Here is an 18,162-nt window from a genome sequence, read left to right as displayed (position 1 = left end):
TTGGCCAGAGGCCCCTGGAGTACCAGTGGAAAGTGGATGCAGTGACGTGCTGCTCGTGTGCATGCTCCCATACCTGACCTGACCTGACCTCGATGTTATATAGGGTAGTGTACGTAACAGCAGTCAAGCGCAGCCCCTGTGAAGTGGGTGTGGCATGTGGGAGGGTCGAGTAATGGGGAGGAGGGGGGGAGGAAGAAGAGGCTGCCGATACGGCTATTTACAATGCTGATTGACTGCGTTCTCTGGTGATCAATAAGCCTTCATCTCCTCAACTGTTAGTCAATGTTGTCTTGTTACAGTTACTGTATAAGACTGCTTCAGTGGTGCTAAACTTCTGGAGTTTTTTTTTTTTTAAACGATCTTTAAAATCATTTTAATGAAAATTGAAGAATATGCTGTCGGACCCTGACATTCGTGTTTCCGCTACTCGCAGATCCTGCGTATTTATGGTTCGTAAAACGTGATCCGTTTTACATTCGTGGCCCTGTGCTCCGCATATTTGTGGGATTTAAAATTTTTTTCCCTTATGAATCACGAACCACCGGGAACCTATCCACATTTTTTTTCTCCCATTGTAACATTGCCTTGACATTTGCGGATTCGACATTCTCGGAATTTTTCAGGAACGTGCGCCCCACGAATGTCGAGGTCCGGCAGTACTTGAACACTGCTTGAGGTATTGTGTTCTACGGACTCTCTAGTTTTGTTATCTGTTTCTGTCTCTCCTCCTGTGGCAAACTATTTCTCTCTCTTTCAGGAAAGTGCTCTGCAGCAGCCCTGGATGTCCTGGCTAATGTTTTCAGAGAGGACCTTTTACCTCATTTGTTGCCATTGCTTAAAGAGCTGCTGTTTCATCAAGATTGGGTTTACAAGGAGTCTGGAATACTGGTTCTGGGGGCTATTGCTGAAGGTAATATCCCTATCCACACCCCCCACCCCACAAATCCCTTCATGTCTCCTTAAATACAGTAATTTTCTTTGAGCCAACCTTTCGTATTTCACATCAATTTCCTGCCACCCCCACCCCCTGCTCCCCAACTCCCAACCACCATCTTGCAGGCTGCATGCAAGGAATGTCTCCCTACCTCCCTGAGCTCATCCCCCATCTCATTACTTGTTTATCGGACAAGAAGGCGCTTGTTCGTTCCATCACATGCTGGTCACTGTCTCGATATGCTCACTGGGTGGTTGGACAACCGGCAGAGACCCAGTTGCAGCCTCTAATGAGCCAATTGTTGGCTCGAATATTGGATTCGAACAAACGTGTACAAGAAGCGGCATGCAGGTACCTGTACTTTTCTCTTTCAAGGTAAAGGTGTCCTATCAATATACAACTTCATCGGATGACTTATTGCTTCTGTTTTTAACCCCTGCCCCCAACTGCAGTGCTTTTGCCACTCTGGAAGAGGAAGCTTGTACAGAGCTTGTACCATACCTCGGATTCATATTGGACACCTTGGTTTTTGCTTTCAACAAGTACCAGCATAAGAACCTCTTGATCTTGTACGATGCCATTGGAACGTTGGCAGACTCTGTTGGACACCACCTTAACAAACCGGCAAGTAATATGGATGATATGAGTTTATTTATTTATTTATTTTGTATGCTCCCACAGCCGAAGGCGCCGGACGCATTATGTTTTCAGGATCTTCGTCCGGCTGTCTGTCCGTGTGTGGGTGTGTATCAGATTTCCGTTACCGCAATAACTTGTGAACCGCTGAAGGGACTCTGTCCAAACGTAGTGCAAGTATGTACCTTCATACAAAGATGAACTAATTACATTTTTATGGGTTCAAAATGTCAAGGTGCATGTATGTGTCTTTCACAGACCATGACTCGAGTTTGAAGCACCTGATGTTCTCTCTCACTCTCACTCTCACTCTCACTCTCACTCACTTATCTCTCTCCTCTCAAGCTCCCTCTGTCATGTGACCTTTAATTCAGATCAAGCATAACAGTGGGTTGACATGTAACATGTGTGCAGGCATATCCATGAACACATTCGCAGCAAACTCTATTTTCTAATTTTATTATGCAATTGTTTAAGCTCGTGGAGTCGCTGAATGACAAAGGGAAACAGGTTCACACACTATTAAAGGGTATTTGGGGGGGGGGGGGTTGGAGGGATTGTGAAAAAGAGTGGACACGCATGAGGAGGAAAGCAGGAATCATACAAAAATGAGAAACGATGGGAAAGAATCTGTGTGTGTCGAAGAGATTGTGGATGTGCATGAGGTAGGGATGGGCAGCACATTTGAAAGACTGAAATGAGAACGAGAAACCGGACACGGGCAGACGATTCCACAATTGGCTGATTAAGGGGATGAATGAATGCAGGTAGTGAACCAGTCTGGACTTTGAGATGGTGAAAAGGTGAGGATTTATCAACCAATTGTGTGACCTGGGGTGCCTTGGGGAGGGGTAGAAGTTGGCAAGAACAGGAGCAGCAATGCCAGATGTAGGGTTGTACATAATGCAGAACGAACCAACCTGTTGCCAGTGGGAAGAATGACAATCTTTGGGAATCCAGCTCCTGCCTTGAGATACATCATTATGCGGAAGGCCTTGTTTTTGACCACCTCGAGAGAGACAAGATGGTAAATGGGAGTACCAATCCAGAGTGGGGACCCATACTCCATGGAGATCCATAAGAATGTCTTGCATAGTGTGATGAGCTCAGTATGATTGAGGAATGGCCTGGCTCTATGGAGTATACCCAGATGGTGACTGACCCTTGATGGTAGCTTCGTGCTATTATTTTTTTTTATTAATTTTTGGTTTACAAAGTGGAGGCTCTTGGAGAAGTGCAGAACATATAATATATCAGGATGTAATATAACATAAGGAATAATAGAAAGAGAGGAGAGGATCGGATGGGAAGGGAGGGGGGGACACCAACACACCAACATCAGGGTTAAGGGACAAATTAAAGGGAGATTTGGGAAAATGAGGGCTTGGAAAGGACTCGTGGGGTGGACAAGGTAGGTTACAGTCATAAACTTGGAAAGAGGTGGGCAATGGGGGTGTGGGAAGGGGGGGTGGGGTAATGGGGGAAGCATGGTTCTGGATGGGGGATGATCTGAGATGGTGGTGAACAGCTGTCTTGAAGCCATGGATGGAAGAATGAGATCACAGAGGATGTGGAAGTTGGTTCCACAGGTGGGGGAAAAAAGAAAAGCTAATGGGTGGAGGTGAACATTGATCCTGGATTTCGATAGTTTCACCAGAAGGGAGTTGATAGTGGACCTCATGCATCTTGCAAAAACCTGATTGGGGGGGGGACAAAGTACGAAAAGAGCAGAGGGTGCAAGACCAGAAAGGAGGCGCTAGAAGATAGAGATACCACCGACCTATCTGTGCTGTGAAGGTGATAGTCCCATCGACTCAGCCTGATCGTGGGAGATTCTCTCATGAAAGGTTACGGCAGATCGTGAGGCCAAAGTGTTCCAAGGGTTGCACCTCTCCCAGTGTTCGTCCAGAGAATTGGATTGGACAGTTTGATCGTCAGTCCTTGTGGAAAGAGATGGTGAGAGAGTGGTGATGCACAGGTGTGTCCAGGACATTCTTTTGCATTTATCAACTCAAAGATGTCCCATTGGGAATTAATATTCGGTAGATGTGGGGTTTGTTTGATTGTTTTTTTCGCCATTGCTCCGCAGAAGGTTAAAGGTTAAAAGGTGCTTTTAATGTGCGAAACTCTTGCTTCCTCTCATTTCAGGAGTTCATACAGATGTTGATGCCTCCTTTGATTCAGAAGTGGAATCTGTTAAAGGATGAAGATAAAGATCTTTTTCCACTTCTCGAGGTAACAAATTGTATGTTTCTTCACGTCTCTCCATAGAGCCGAAAAAATAAATGTTGAGTTTCCGGTAAGGCCTTAGTTATTTTATCACTTGGTTTACGGATCCGCCGACGGTATATTTGCCGAAATGAAATATAAATATAAAACACATTTTTAGCCTTTTTAGGTCATCTCTTCGAGCATGACCTAATAATATGGGTGTCGATGTCCTTCGATCCGTCCGTCCGTTAACAATGAAGTTGAAGCGGGAGATCTGGTCATTAGTGATCCTGATAGAGGTCGATGAGACGTACACGATGGTATGACTTTCAAGGTCACCGAAGGTCAAGGTCACGAGGCCTTTGAAGTTGCAAAAATTATGATTTTCAAATTCTATCTCCTCCGCCATTTCTCAAGCGATCTTGAATTTGATTGTAGCAAATGAATCTATGGGACAATATCTCAATTTTGGTCGGGCCGGATTTTCGATATTCGCTTTTGTTTTCGTGTCACGTGACTTCAAAGTTGGCAAAAAATGCGAAAATGACGATTTTCAGAATCTAACGCCTACATTTCTTAAGCGATCTTGAATTTGATTGTGGCACATGAATGTATGGGACAATATCTAAATTTGGTTGGGACGGATTTTCGAATTTCGCTTTAGTTTTCGCGTCACGTGACTTCAAAGTTTGCAAAAACTGCCCTACCTTCAGGAGGCTATATATTCTCTACTGGGCATGGTAAAAGTTAGTGAATGGTGTCATTGCATAGCAGCTGACCTTGAATATTTCTACATTTTCCTCCGAAGGTGCAAAAGTTTCAAAACCCGAAATGTAAACGTCGGCATTTATTTTCAAAATATAATTTTGTGCGCGCGCACCAAAATGCCGAGTCACCTTTAACCAAACTGCGCAGTAGTCTTTGGTCATGGCGCCTGAGCAGTGGCCAGCGTGGTTCAGATTGACCGTGGTTTCTGGGGCGAAAGTGATTGTTAAGAAGTATTTCAGCGGTATAAATTGGAGTGACTGTATTGGTGATTTAATCACGCAACATCTTGACGAAGAATATTCTGGCCCAACTATTGCATCAATTCAGTGCAGCAGCAGGGATGATTCGCACGCTACTCTCTATCGTGCCGATTTTGTTTCCATCGAAAGTTGCACACCGCTGTTCGTATTGAAAGATTTTGGTGCCAAGTACGTCAAAGTTTCCCTGCGAGATGCTGATATTCAGCCTTCAACGGACCAGAAATCAGCCTTTGATGTGCTCACAGGGATGGGGAGACGGTACGATCAGATTCCCACTGAAAAGTAAGAGATGGTTATGCCTCTGATTGACCGTTTTGAGCATGTTGACTCCTCGTAGACACATTTTTAAAATCATATCCAGCACTATGCACTGGTGTGCACGCACACATCCACGACTTGGACGGTAATTTTCTCAGCATTGTTTCCATTTGTTTGATGATCCAACAGGTTCCTATAAGAAAAACATGCCAGACTATATTGTAAAAACAAGTTTTGATCCTTCTTTATTGTTTTTCACATCAGATGATACAGTGAACATGGGCATCCTGCATTTGAATGGTCTTTTATCTTCAATGTTTTCTTAGATCCTCCTGGTCTGGGATTTATATTTATTTTCCCCCCACCAACTCTTGTCTTTTCCATGGAACATCTGAAAAAAAATCATAAAAATATATAATTTCTAAAGATTGAACATATATATATATATATATATATATATATATATATATATATATATATATATATATATATATATATATATATATATATATTGTTGCGGTATTCGCGCCCGCCGGCGTGCTGACGGCCACGTAACTCGAATCGCGGCACGTCGCCCACCGGACGGACAATCCAGTCGTGACCCTCTCGGACTAACGCCGGGAACCAGTCACGGGTGGACCTTTCGGTCTCACCGCGATCGAGCCAATCAGCCCCCGCGTGGGATAGGGTTGCTCGCCAAATTCGACCTACCTAAGTACCCACGCGGAGGGTAGACCGGGCGATCGCACCTCGCCGCAGGTCGACTTCGGACACGGGCCACTTAAGCGACCCGTTCCGTACTATCAGAATAACCGAGCGGTGTTATCGTCGACCTCGACGGTTCGATTAATTATCGGGCGTATTCAGCCCACTACCAACCCTTTACGTGAAGCAAGATGAGGATTCAATGGAGGAAAAGACGAAGCGAAGCGGGAGAACAGTTCAACAATAAAGCACATTTATTCGCGGCACACGGGAAGCACACAAATACAATTCCACCAAATGCACACAGAAAAAACACAATTCCATTTACACAAAAAGCAAATGTAAAAGCGAAAACAATGCAGAGCTAATACCGACTACCGAGCACACGGCAACACTTATACAATTCTACTTCACAGACGGCGCCGACAACACATACCCAAAACCAAGGAAAAGAAATACCCTCAAGGATGAGGCGGGCCTGAGGCCGAGACCGGGTCGCACCTACCCGTCTGGTGATGAGACGCGGAGCGGCGATGGCGCCGCAACCCGCGGGCCTCGTGGACGGTGTCTGGTAGGGGGTGGGAACGGGGCCCCCTTGGTCGCACTATCTCAGCGCGGGGGGAAACAGGAGGGGGTTGCTGATGCTCGGGGTATAGAGGATCTTTATTATCCCTGGTGTGCGTCTCCACCTCGGCCAGGTCGCGCTGCCGGCCTTCCTCGGGCGTGCAGCTCCCGGCACCGTCGCGAGCACCCCCTCGTCTGCCTTCGCCGCTGCCGCCTCTCCGCCTCTGGACTCTCCACCCTGGACTCTTCTTTGGGCTCTCCTCGTTCGACTCTCTTCAGCTTCTCCAGCTACTGCAGGCTTCGGGCTCCAGACTTCCACACTCGTCCCCTCCGTTCCGACTCTCCTGACTGACGAACACGGTTTTTTTATCCCCCCGTAGCTTCGCCTTTGACCCCCTCCCTTTGACCTTTCACCTCGCTCCCCATTGGCCCGAGAAAAAGTGGGCGTGAAGGCTTTTTGATCCACAAATTTGCATATATCGATCGTTCTGGAGGCGGGGCCAAATCGCCCCTCGCTCACCGATTGGACGGCAAAAAGTGGGCGTGTGTCGTTTTTGATCCGTTTTTGAAGCACAAAATCCGTGATTTTGCACACGCTGTTCGACGCGCACCCTGCACGAGTCCAACACCGGTACCCACAGCGGGGCAAGAACGGTGGCGATGCTACGGTGGCGAGGTGTGACGGGAAGGTCGTGGCGGTTGTGGTGAAGCGGTGTTGTGGTTGGTGGTTGATGTTGTGGTTGGTGGTTGATGTTGTGGTTGTGGTGGTAATCATGGCGGTTGGTCCAAAATAAAGATAGTAAAAGAAAAACGGCTATCCTGAAGAGTCGCAGCTCGCATAAATGACATGTATTCCCACTAGACAACGGGTTTGGACCTAACTACACATGTACTTACCGAGATACCTCACCTAAGGGACCTGAATGGTGGTTTGCGAATCTGGTAACCACAACAATATATATATATATATATATATATATATATATATATATATATATATATATATATATATATATATATATATATATATATATATATATATTTCGACCGACCCTCCATTTTAGCTGAAGAACTGCGTAAACCAAGTTATAAAATAACTAAGGCCTAACCCGACCTACCGCAATAATTCCTGCTGACCCAATTATTGTTACTAGAAGCACCCGCTCCCGACGGGGCCGTCAAGGGGGTCATGTTATTACATTTATGCCCATTTTATTCCAAGGGGTCCCAGGATTACACACCCAAAAAATGGTTGCGATCAGTTCAGCCATTTTTGCGGTACCTGGGAACAGACAGAGGGACGGACGGACATTTGGTGAATTATAGTAAGGTTTTTTTTTTTTAATGTTTTGGCGAGGATCGACTTCCGGGCGGCCATTTTGTGTCTGTTGCGCATGACATTACTCTGTGCGATTGTTGACCGCTGTGGTCTCGACAGAGAAAATCAGCGGCTATTTATTTCGGTTAAGGGGTCAAAGTTTTATCGACATTTTTATAAACATTGCACAACCCACCTGGGACACATCGATGGTGTCTTGTTCAAATTCGGAAAATGGACTCTGGATAGATATTCCCGACGTTGACAGAAGTCATGGCTGCCGTGCAGACGTTCGGTGTTTCGTTTTGTTCACTTAAAGTGCCGGTGTGGTCACCAAGACACACAAGATGTCAGACCCCATGAGCTCTGCATTTGACACCCTTATGTCTGGCGAAAAACGGCCACCACCAAAAAATCGATGAAAAGGTTTGTTGTGGAAGAAGACGAAGAACAACCTTATTGTGAACATAGGTCTAAAATCAAAAAAGGAAGTGTAGATATTGGTTGTGAATATTTTAAAACACAGAACTGAGTTTCTTAAAAAAAAAACTTATTTTAATCCAGCTTTGTTACAAAGTAAGAAAAATTGCAAGATCTTATCATTATCGCAGTTTTGTGTGTGCCGTGAATATACGGTACTGTAGATAGCTGGGGGAGGGGTTAACCGTGCATATAGTGGGGAAAGGAAGAGGGGGGGGTGGTATTTCACTGTTTAAAGGAAACCTTACAGAGATACTAAATTGGTGTCATTTAATCCTCTGACTTGTGTACACGATACCGTTTTACCCATAACTGGGTATCTCACGATGGACATGTTATAGTTCCTGATCCTATATCTTTTCAACTATCAACATACACGTACTGTTTGGAAAGATCTAGAGTCTGAAATGCTGTTCAGCTTCCCTTTAAACACGTCCAAAAACCAAAAAATATCCCCATCTACCGACCTACCTCCCTCCCCCATTCATTGAGCAGCATGTTACCGGAAACCCAACATCGTTTTTTCTTTTTTTGGGGCCGAGTTGTATCCTTTTTGTTGTTTCTTTTTTGTGACTTAGGTATTTTGAGCCTTCGCCGCGGTTGTATCGTGACGACAAGATAAGTATTTTCAGTTGTCTAGTGTCATTTTATTGCCTCAATCGGTGTATGGGCATTGCCTACTGGTTACCATCTCAAAAACGGACGATCACATCGCATGTCGAATGTTTATCAGAGTTGAACCCACTTAGTGCTTCGATGGAAGACGTCGACAGAAGGGTTCCTCAGACCGAGCAAAGGCGGGATAGATGTTCAAGCTCATCTCGTAGAGCACTTGCTTTAGCTACTTGTTCATCGATTTAGTTCTCGGTGGGATGGAATGCCGATCGTTATCCTCGAGCAGTGTCTGCATAAAGGGCTGCATCAGGAGCACTCGCTGCTTAAGATTGCAACAAAAAACCCAGCTGCCTCCTCTGCGTTCAAGTTAGGGACATTGAGCATCCCACAGTATGTCTGAAAACGTAGGACCTTGTGTGCTGATGCCTCGGCTAAATTTCCTGCCTCGATATTAATTGTTTGTTGATCATTTTGTTTATTTATCATCCTCGCACCGTTTTTCGCATGAGGCTGCCGAGGCAGTTTTGTTGCCTCTGGGTTATGATCGTGGACGGGTCACCACTCTGACACAGGATACTTGACTGAGGGTACGAAATTTGTAATTTCCCAAGGAGAATATCTGATTTATTTACAACCCAAAATAAAAAAAATAATTACTTTATTGTAATTAACCGAAGGTGGAACGGAGGTTGTTTTCACCCGTCGGTCTTTGTCTGTGAGCATGGTATCTCAAAAAGTCGTGCACGGATTCGTACGAAGCTTGGTGGGCAGGTTGCATGTTGGACAAGGATGAATTGATTATATTTTCATGAGGATGTGGATCCGGATATGAGGATTTCGAAGTGTTTTTTCACAATTGAGTAACGAGGCCAAAAATGACACATAGCGTGATCTCTTGAAAAGTTATGGACAAATGGCCTGGTGTTATGGAAGAGATTGATAATTGCCAAAAACGTTGTGTTGTTATAATTGCTTTTTGATGCATTTGTTTTTAATGCCATAGTTTCAGTTCAGTGGTCCAACAGAGGGAAGGGATCTGCACGTTGATGTATAGCACAGGCTGTATCAGCGTAGACTTGTATAACACGTATAATGTATCGGTGTGGACATCCCCTCCGTGCCTCGCCTTTCACCGCTATAGATATCGTAACGATTTTAAATGACAGTACGTGGGGATTTTTCTTCAGCCATGAGGTGCTGATGCACATGATGGCCTAGTGCTCTTGTCCTTGTGCAAGGAATATCCCGCACTCCCCGTCTGATGACCTTTTCTCGTTACACTCTGCTAAAAATGTCCGGGTGCAAATGTGTGACAAGGTGTACGCTCCAGTGATATGTGCAACTGTTTCGTCGTTACCTTGGAGCCCAGTCCTGCTGTTTTGATTGAATAGTAGTGCTCATAACTGTTCTTACAGCCAAGTGTTGTTTTGTGTCCGTGCTTTCAAAGTGTTTGGATGTTGGCAGCGTGACCGCAGTGTAACCGAGGAAGTTTCTGTGCCCCCAGTGCCTTTCCTCCGTAGCCACTGCTTTACAGTCGGGTTTCTTGCCGTACTGTGAGCCGGTTTATCAGAGATGTGTCAACCTTGTTCAGAAAACGCTCAACCAGGCCACGGTAATTATGTTTCCTTTCTCATTTCACAAAGATGTTGATGCACAGAGTTCAGTCCTTTTTTAAATCTCAGAAGATCTCACCACCACCTTTTCCTTTCATCTTTGCCTCCCCTATTCCTTTTCAGCTTCATCAGTCCCAGCCAGAGGAGAGCGAGGCTCCGGACAAGGACTTTATGATAGTTGCGTTAGACCTCCTAAGTGGATTAGCAGAAGGCCTAGGACCCCATGTGGAGGGGCTCGTGGCACATAGCCCTGTGCTATCTCTAATGTACCAGTGCATGCAGGTGAGAGACTTTGGCACGCACGATATTCATACGATACCTACATTTCAGGAAACGTAATTATTTTTCATCTTCAGGTGCATGTAAGTTGGGCTAAAGAAACGTAGTTTTTTCAGGAATAAAACTTGGTTGACATTGTACTCTTTATTTTGCACACGTAGTTTTACGGGCATGATACTTTTCCGTGTCTGGATTCCACACTTGCTGAACTTTTGAATCGTTTCCAAGATTCGCATTCAATGATTAATGCAACATGAACGGCAATCGGGCCTTTTAATTTTTTAAAAATTCTTTTCATTTACATGATTTAAGGCTCATCGTAGAGATTCCTCTCCATCCCCCCCCCTCCCCCCCACACACACGCACACTTGCACGCACATGCATACAGACGGACATATGCGACACAAGGCAGTTACGTGAATGTTTAATATTTGACTTGTGAAACACAACGGGCTTCGGCCCACCGTATGGTGGAGTGGATCGGCCATGTGAGCGGAGGTTGATCTTTGTGCCTGGGGAGTTCCGAGCGTGGGAGTCAAGTGTATTTGCGAGAGCATGATGAGGATCTAAATGAGTGACTTGAACTGTGATTTTTGTGAAGAGCATTTGCTTTTAAGCTGAATAAGCACAAATTTAATGGATTACAGATAGTGGAGAGGGTGAGACGTAAGTCAGGGGTGGGGTGATGGGAGTCACGTCAGGCCAGATGAGATCTGTGACTTGCTACAGGTACCATGTAAACGTGTACTAACCTGTTTCATGGTCGGGTTATCGGCGACTAAAGTGTCTCTCCCACGAGCATTCCTGGTGAGGAAGGTGCATGGATGTGGACAAGTAGCAGAATTAAAAACAAAACCTGTCAAAGGATGGAGTAGCTTCCTGTGAGCCAACAGCCATCAATATCTCGTGCCCAACTGTGTCTGCGGACGTCGTCCTGCAGTTGGGTTACTTTTCATTTGGAGGTTGGTGGCAGGATTTGAACTCCGGCCACTGTAAAACCCTTCATTCCACAAAACATTCCAAAAGCATAAAACAATATGAAGACCCACTCCGTGGGAGTACCTCCTGTGCAGCTTCCCTTTGCAGGGCAGCTCATCGGATGAATGGATTGGGGCAAAGCCTTCGGGACCCCCAATCTTTGATGACAGGAGGGAAACCATGGGGTAACCTTCCCGGGTCAGATTGCAGTCGAGTGTGTCGGGGTTATGCTGAGGTGTCGTCCACCAGACGGCGGTCTCCTTCGGTTAAGCTGACGTGGTCCCTTCAGGTGGGTGCTTGGAATGTCCTATCCCTAAGAGAGGATGATCACCTGTCTCTGTTATCTGAGCTCAAGCGTTTGGACATCGGTATTGCAGCTCTCTCTGAGGTTCGGAGACTGGATTGGGGCGAGATCATGGAGGGTGGTTACACCTACTATTGGTCTGGTCACTCTGATGGTTACCATGCCCAAGGAGTTGCTATAGCTATGTCCAATAAGCTGACTCCAGTGACAATTGAGGTAACACCGGTCAACGAGCGTATTATGAGACTAAGGATTCGTCACTCCTTGGGTGTCATTTCCCTGGTCTCTGTTTATGCTCCGACTGAGGCGAGTGATCTCACCGTGAAGGATGCATTGTATGCCACGATCGAGTCTGTGGTTGATCAGTGCCCCAGACGAGATACACTTCTAGTCTTGGGGGATTTCAATCCATTGACTGGAACTGATAGGGATGGTTATGAGATGTGTGTTGGTCCCCATGGGTCAGGAACTATGAACCTGAATAGCACCAAGTTCCTTGACATTACAAGAAGTGATGGACTTCGGGTGGCCGGTTCATGGTTTCAGCGCCCACAAGCTCATCGCTGGACTTGGTATTCCAACCCTGGCGGTGTGGCAAAGGAGATTGACCATGTGCTCGTTGATGGTCGATGGAGGATGATACAGAACTGCTGGGTCTACCGGAGTGCCCAGTTCCTCAATACTGACCACAGGCAGGTTGTAGCAACTCTTAAGTTTCAGCTTAAATCCAGGAGAATGGTACCATCCTAGCCTAGGCTGGATGTTGGCAAGCTCAAGGATGAGAGGGTAGCTGAGGAGTTTGCGCACAGGCTGAGTGGGGATTTGGGGGGGGTGTGTGGGTGCTTTGGGGGATCCTGAAGAGTTGTGGAGTGCCTTCAAGAGCACCGTCCTTGATGTTGCCGGTGGATGTCTTGGAACTCACTGTAGGGTGGAGAAGAATTTTGTCTCTCAAGGGACACTGAATACCACTGACCAGAGTCACAGGGTCAGGCTGAATGGCAGAGCTGAGCTGTTCAGGGAGCTGAGGCATAAAATTGTACATGCGCTCAGGGTAGACAAAGTCTATGTGCGAGGAATCTGTGAGGGGGTAGAGCATCATCTGTGGTCAAGTGATTCTCATCCTGCTTACAGGGGGATTCGTGCATTGCGTTCCTTCAAGCCCATCCCACGGTGTACCACAGTCAGAGTGGAGGGTGGTCGGCTGTTGACAGAGGAGTCCGAAGTGAAGGCCCACTGGGCCGGTTACTTTGAGCAGCTGTACCAGGCTGATTCATCATCTGTCGAGTTGGATGTCGGGGTGTTACTACCCCTATTGCTGACCCTCCAACCAACTGTGGTCCACTTTCATTTGTGGAAACACAGGCTGCGGTGAACCGGCTGAAATGGGGTAGAGCTCCAGGGATCTGTGGCATCCATGCTGAACTTCTCAAGGCTGGTGGAGATGCTGTACTCATGCTGTTGCACTGAAAGAGAGGCCTTGTTGCCCCTCTCTGGAAAGGGAAGGGTGATTGCCAGGACTGCAACAACTACCGAGGGGTGACGCTGCTCTTAGTGCCGCGAAAGGTCTTGGCTTGGATAATTCTCGAGACGGTTCGCCACCATCTGCTAGAGCAGTGGTTCTCAACCTTTTGGAGCCGCGACCCCCCAAAAAATTTAAGTTGGGGTTCGCGACCCCCCTCCTGACTCGCACTTGAAACACACTGCAGTGACGTCACGGAGCGCATAAAAAAAATCCACAGTGCCTGGAGCACATTGGTCCACGCCTAGGTACTACCAGCTGTTAAAACTAACCAGAACTAAACGAAACTGGCATCACAAATTAATTATTTACACTCTGATGTATAACACAGTAAAAACAGCCAGCCACATTCATAAAAAAAGGCTTCTGTAATTGCAAAGAGCGGTATGTAGCCTATTTATGCACGGGACATAGACTGGAAGATTGAGCGACCCTCTGCTGCAGACAGAGGTTACTATCACACATGACAGCTGCCAGACGTACACAAACCTTGCATTAATGACCAAAAATATACAAAAAAACAAAACAAAAACGAAATCAATTTGGTTTTAAGTACAGTTTTAAATTTTATTCAAGATCCGACAGCACAACTCATTGTGAAGGAGGCGACAGGACTGCTTTACAAGCTGATGGCAAGAGGCTATTATCATTCATTCTCATACAGCTGGGCCTGCAAAACAGCTTTAAGCACAGTGCAAATACCTCTCAGTGTCCCTACAGGCTTATCATTCTCAGTTCACTCACAGTTCTTATAACAGTTATGCCTGTTGTCGGCTTGTAGCCTATTATCATTCATCTCATTTTGCATTTTCCCCTTTATAACAACGATTCTCAATGGGTTTTCATTTTCATTTTTTTTCCAGATTGAACACAATAATTCATATAATACTGACTCACAATAATTGAACACAATAACACACAATAATTCTTTTTTTTTTTAACAGTTACATCTGTAAAGGCTCAGGCTTGTATTGTCAGATAGTATTCACTTACTCATTTTAGTGGGATGACTGGGCCTGTTTCTGTGAACAAAGCAGCTGTATTCTTGGTTTTAAGCTGGAGACTGCAACACGAAGATCATCCTCAACTCTAATGAGCCGTGATCTGTATTTGTTCTTGATAAATGTCAGTGAGGAAAAGGTCTTCTCACAAAGGTATGTAGATCCAAATGGAATAAGTATATCAATTGCAGCCTTTGATAGTCCTGGGTATTCTGCGGCCACTGACAGCCAGAATTCCTCCGGTGTGGATGAGGCAAAAGCGGTCTTTAATGTGCGGTCAGAGGAGAGGTCCAAGAGCGCATCCTCAAGCTCCGATGACAGGTGTCGGGCAGATGAGGTGATGAAAGGCTGGTGTATCCAGTCGTTTCTCTCTGGGTGTCGTCTTTTGGGAAGTACCGATTGAAGTGGCCAATCAGGCTTCTGAGGTGAGTAGCAATAAGTCCTTTTATTGTTTGGATGCTTATGTCAATTTTTTCCATGAAGTCCTCGAGCTCAGGGAACATTTCCACACTGCCTTCTTCGACTCGCGCTGCTCACCGCTGAAGCTTCTTAGTAAACACAGTAACCTTGTCAGAAAGCGTGAGGACATTGGTGTTTGGGCTTTGGAGAGACAAGTTTAGACTGTTCAGTTTATCAAATATGCCTGTCAGATATGCACGGCCAGTAACCCATGTGGGGTCGGTCAGGTGGTCAGCGAGGGGGGAGCCGCAATCCGAGAGGAAAATGCGAACCTCCTCACGCAGTTCAAACAGTCTGGTTAAAACTTTCCCCCGTGATAGCCATCTGACCTCTGTGTGAAGTAATAGAGATTCGTATTCCAATCCCATTTCCTGGCAGAGTGTGGCAGTCTGGTATTCACGGGATGGGATTTGATGATATTCACCACTTTAATTGCTGTTTGGAGAACATTGCGGAGTTGTGGCTCGAGGTTCTTGCTGGCGAGGGCCTCTCTGTGAATAATGCAATGAGTGAATTTGACATGCGGCGCCACTTGCAAAACTTGAGCTTTGTTCCCTTCTTGTCCCCTGCATGGCACCAGCTCCATCTGTACACACAGAGATGCGATTTTCCCAACTTAGCCCCTCCTCGCGCATTTTACTGTCCAGTTTGTTAAAAATGTCACGACCAGTGCAAGTTCCTTCAAGTGTCGAGCAAAACAACATATCCTCGTACATTTTCCCCTCGTAGCTGTATCTTGCAAAAACAAGTAACTGTGCATCACTGGAAACACCTGTTGTTTCGTCAATTTGGAGGGAAAATCTTCCACTTTTCTTCACTCGGTCAATGAGCTGCTCTTTCATGTCGTTGGCCATTTCACCAATGCGCCTCGCCATTGCGTCATTAGACGGTGGAATAGTCTCAAGTGTGCTAGCTATTTTTTCACCATGCATAGCTCTGGTCATTGCAATCGCTGCTGGGCGGATCAGGCTCTCTGCAATAGTATGGGGCTTTTTGGATTGAGCAACCAGGTATGCCACTTCATATGAAGCCAACAGGGCTTTGACAGGGATTGTAGAGTGCTCACGTACAGTCGTCTTTTGGCTCTAGTTCTCCCTCCTTTCGACGAAAAAAATCTAATGGTTTGTCAATGTACGATGGGTGTTTGGTTTGTAAATATCTCTTCAATTTCACTGGTTTCAAGCTTTCATGAGCAAGCACTTCTGAACACACACCAAACTGTGGAAATTCCACTTCATTTTTGCCTAGGCATGTGAATCCGTACTGCAGAACGTCAGTCTGATATTTCCGACGCTTGTTGGAGGCCAAATCTGCCGCCGGCGCCTTACGTTTTTTCAGTTGAACTTGTAACAGTTGGCCCACCTTCACATGTGTCGTCTTGGTCCGCATCTTGAGCTGGCAGACGTTTTTTGACAAGCCACCGATCCATATTCAGCCACCTTGCAGTAGTTAGCTTGCGCTAACATTGACTTTCAGCACCCTCTCCTCTCCTCTCCTCTCCTCTCCTCGCTGCTCATGACTACATTATAACATTGGTATGGGAGATTTAATTGAAAAATCATATTCAAAAAATATTTATGAATTTCTTGATTATATATTTATTTGTTTTGACAACCTTCCCGCGACCCCGAAAACAATCTTGCGACCCCCAAGTTGAGAATCATTGTGCTAGAGCACCAGCGTCCAGAGCAGTCAGGCTTTACACAAAAGAGGTCAACAATTGACCGCATCCTTGCTCTTTGGGTCATCACTGAACGCAGACGAGAGTTTCGGCAGGGGCTGCTTGTAGCCGATGTTGATCTCTGTAAAGCGTTTGATTCAGTGAATTGGGATGCCCTCTGGAGTATTTGTGGTCTTCGTGGGGTGCCACCAAAACTGATCGATCTGATGTCTGAACTCTACTCCGGGTGTACTGCGAGTGCTGTGAGATGTGGTGGTACCATCTCTGACTTATTTCCAGTTGTTACTGGAGTTCGTCAGGGGTGTCTACTGGCCCCCACACTTTTCAGCACTTGTGTGGGCTGGATTCCGGGGAGGATGTTGGAGAGATCAAGCTGCGGTGCATCGTTTGGGAATGCCAAGATCTTTCACCTTGATTTCGCAGATGATGCAGTCATCCTTGCAGAGACTGGATATCCTGATGGGGCCACTTCTATGTGCTGAATGAGGAGTCGGAAATGCTGGGATTACGGGTTTCCTGGGTCAAAATTAAGATCGCTGCTTTCGATGACATCTTAGATGTTGCTATCTTGTCTGTACCTGTTTGTGGTGAGGACGTTGAGGTCACGGAGAGATTCACTTCCCTTGGCAGTGATATTCATGTCTTCGCATGTTGTGAGCCAGAGGTCAATAGAACTCTGTCATGGGTCATGTCTGGGAAGTCATAGATTCACTGGATCATGGCTTATGGTGCTGACGGTACCTATGCAGTCGGACGAAAGTTCGAGTCTTTCATTCGTTGGTACTTCGAGTCTTGCTCTACGGTTGTGAGACTTGGACTCTGACCAGCGATCTGAGACTGTGACCTAACTCCTTCGGTACCAGGTCTCTTCGGAGAATTCTTGGCTGTCACTGGTCAGACTTTATGTCCAACGAGCGGTTGGTGAGAGAGACTCGGATGAGATTTGTTACCTGTGTAGTATGTGAGCGTCAGCTGCGGCTGCATGGACTTTGGCTCGTTTTCTTGACGCTGATCCTGCTCACCAGATTCTCTCAGCGAGGGAACCTTGTGAGTGGAGGAGGCCAATGGGCCGACCACGTGCCTCATGGTTGCAGCAGGTTTGTTGTCATCTGGAGATGGGGATGAGCCAGGCATCTTCCTGGGAGATGGCCAGACGGAGGCCCCTGGATTACCATCGGAAAGTGAATGCATTTTGTCCTTGGAACAGTAACTGAACAGTCGGTGGAATGGAAAAACCCGTTATATGTCGATTTTGTCAGAGCTTTTGATTGTGTTCGCTATGGAAACTTTTAAAGATGTTTGAATTACCTGAAAAATGATTAGAGTCTTCCATGAAGGCCTCACCTGCGGTGTAATTCCTTATATGAAACGGTCACCACGATTTGCAGTGTGGACACGTGTGAAGAAGCCCACACTGGACTGGCTCATGCTAAAGGAAACGAGTATCGAGCGGATGACCAACGCTGTTCTACAGGATTTGGACTACGGCGACAATTTGATCGTTACCTCAAATACATTTGGGAAGTTTCAAGAAAAGACAAAATCGTCTTGGGAGAAAAGCAAGACGAGTCGGATTGAA

General features: G+C 46.1%; 1 protein-coding gene across 2 annotated transcripts in view; it reads left to right on the top strand.

Moving 5' to 3' along the window:
* LOC147016305 (transportin-1) overlaps positions 1 to 18,162 on the top strand; it is a 44,573-nt gene that overhangs the window by 17,280 nt on the left and 9,131 nt on the right. For both annotated transcript variants that reach the window (XM_085844915.1, XM_085844916.1), the window contains exons 11-16: positions 758 to 910; positions 1,060 to 1,285; positions 1,387 to 1,558; positions 3,719 to 3,805; positions 10,254 to 10,361; positions 10,486 to 10,644. In XM_085844915.1, the coding sequence (XP_085701041.1) occupies positions 758 to 910; positions 1,060 to 1,285; positions 1,387 to 1,558; positions 3,719 to 3,805; positions 10,254 to 10,361; positions 10,486 to 10,644 (905 nt within the window). The remainder of the gene's footprint in view (positions 1 to 757; positions 911 to 1,059; positions 1,286 to 1,386; positions 1,559 to 3,718; positions 3,806 to 10,253; positions 10,362 to 10,485; positions 10,645 to 18,162) is intronic.

The sequence above is a fragment of the Eptatretus burgeri genome, chromosome 11, assembly GCF_056783735.1.
Source record: "Eptatretus burgeri isolate ZD-2024b chromosome 11, Ebu_testis_v1, whole genome shotgun sequence".
In the NCBI taxonomy this organism is placed as follows: Eukaryota; Metazoa; Chordata; class Myxini; order Myxiniformes; family Myxinidae; genus Eptatretus; species Eptatretus burgeri.
This window is presented reverse-complemented; position numbering and strand designations above follow the sequence as displayed.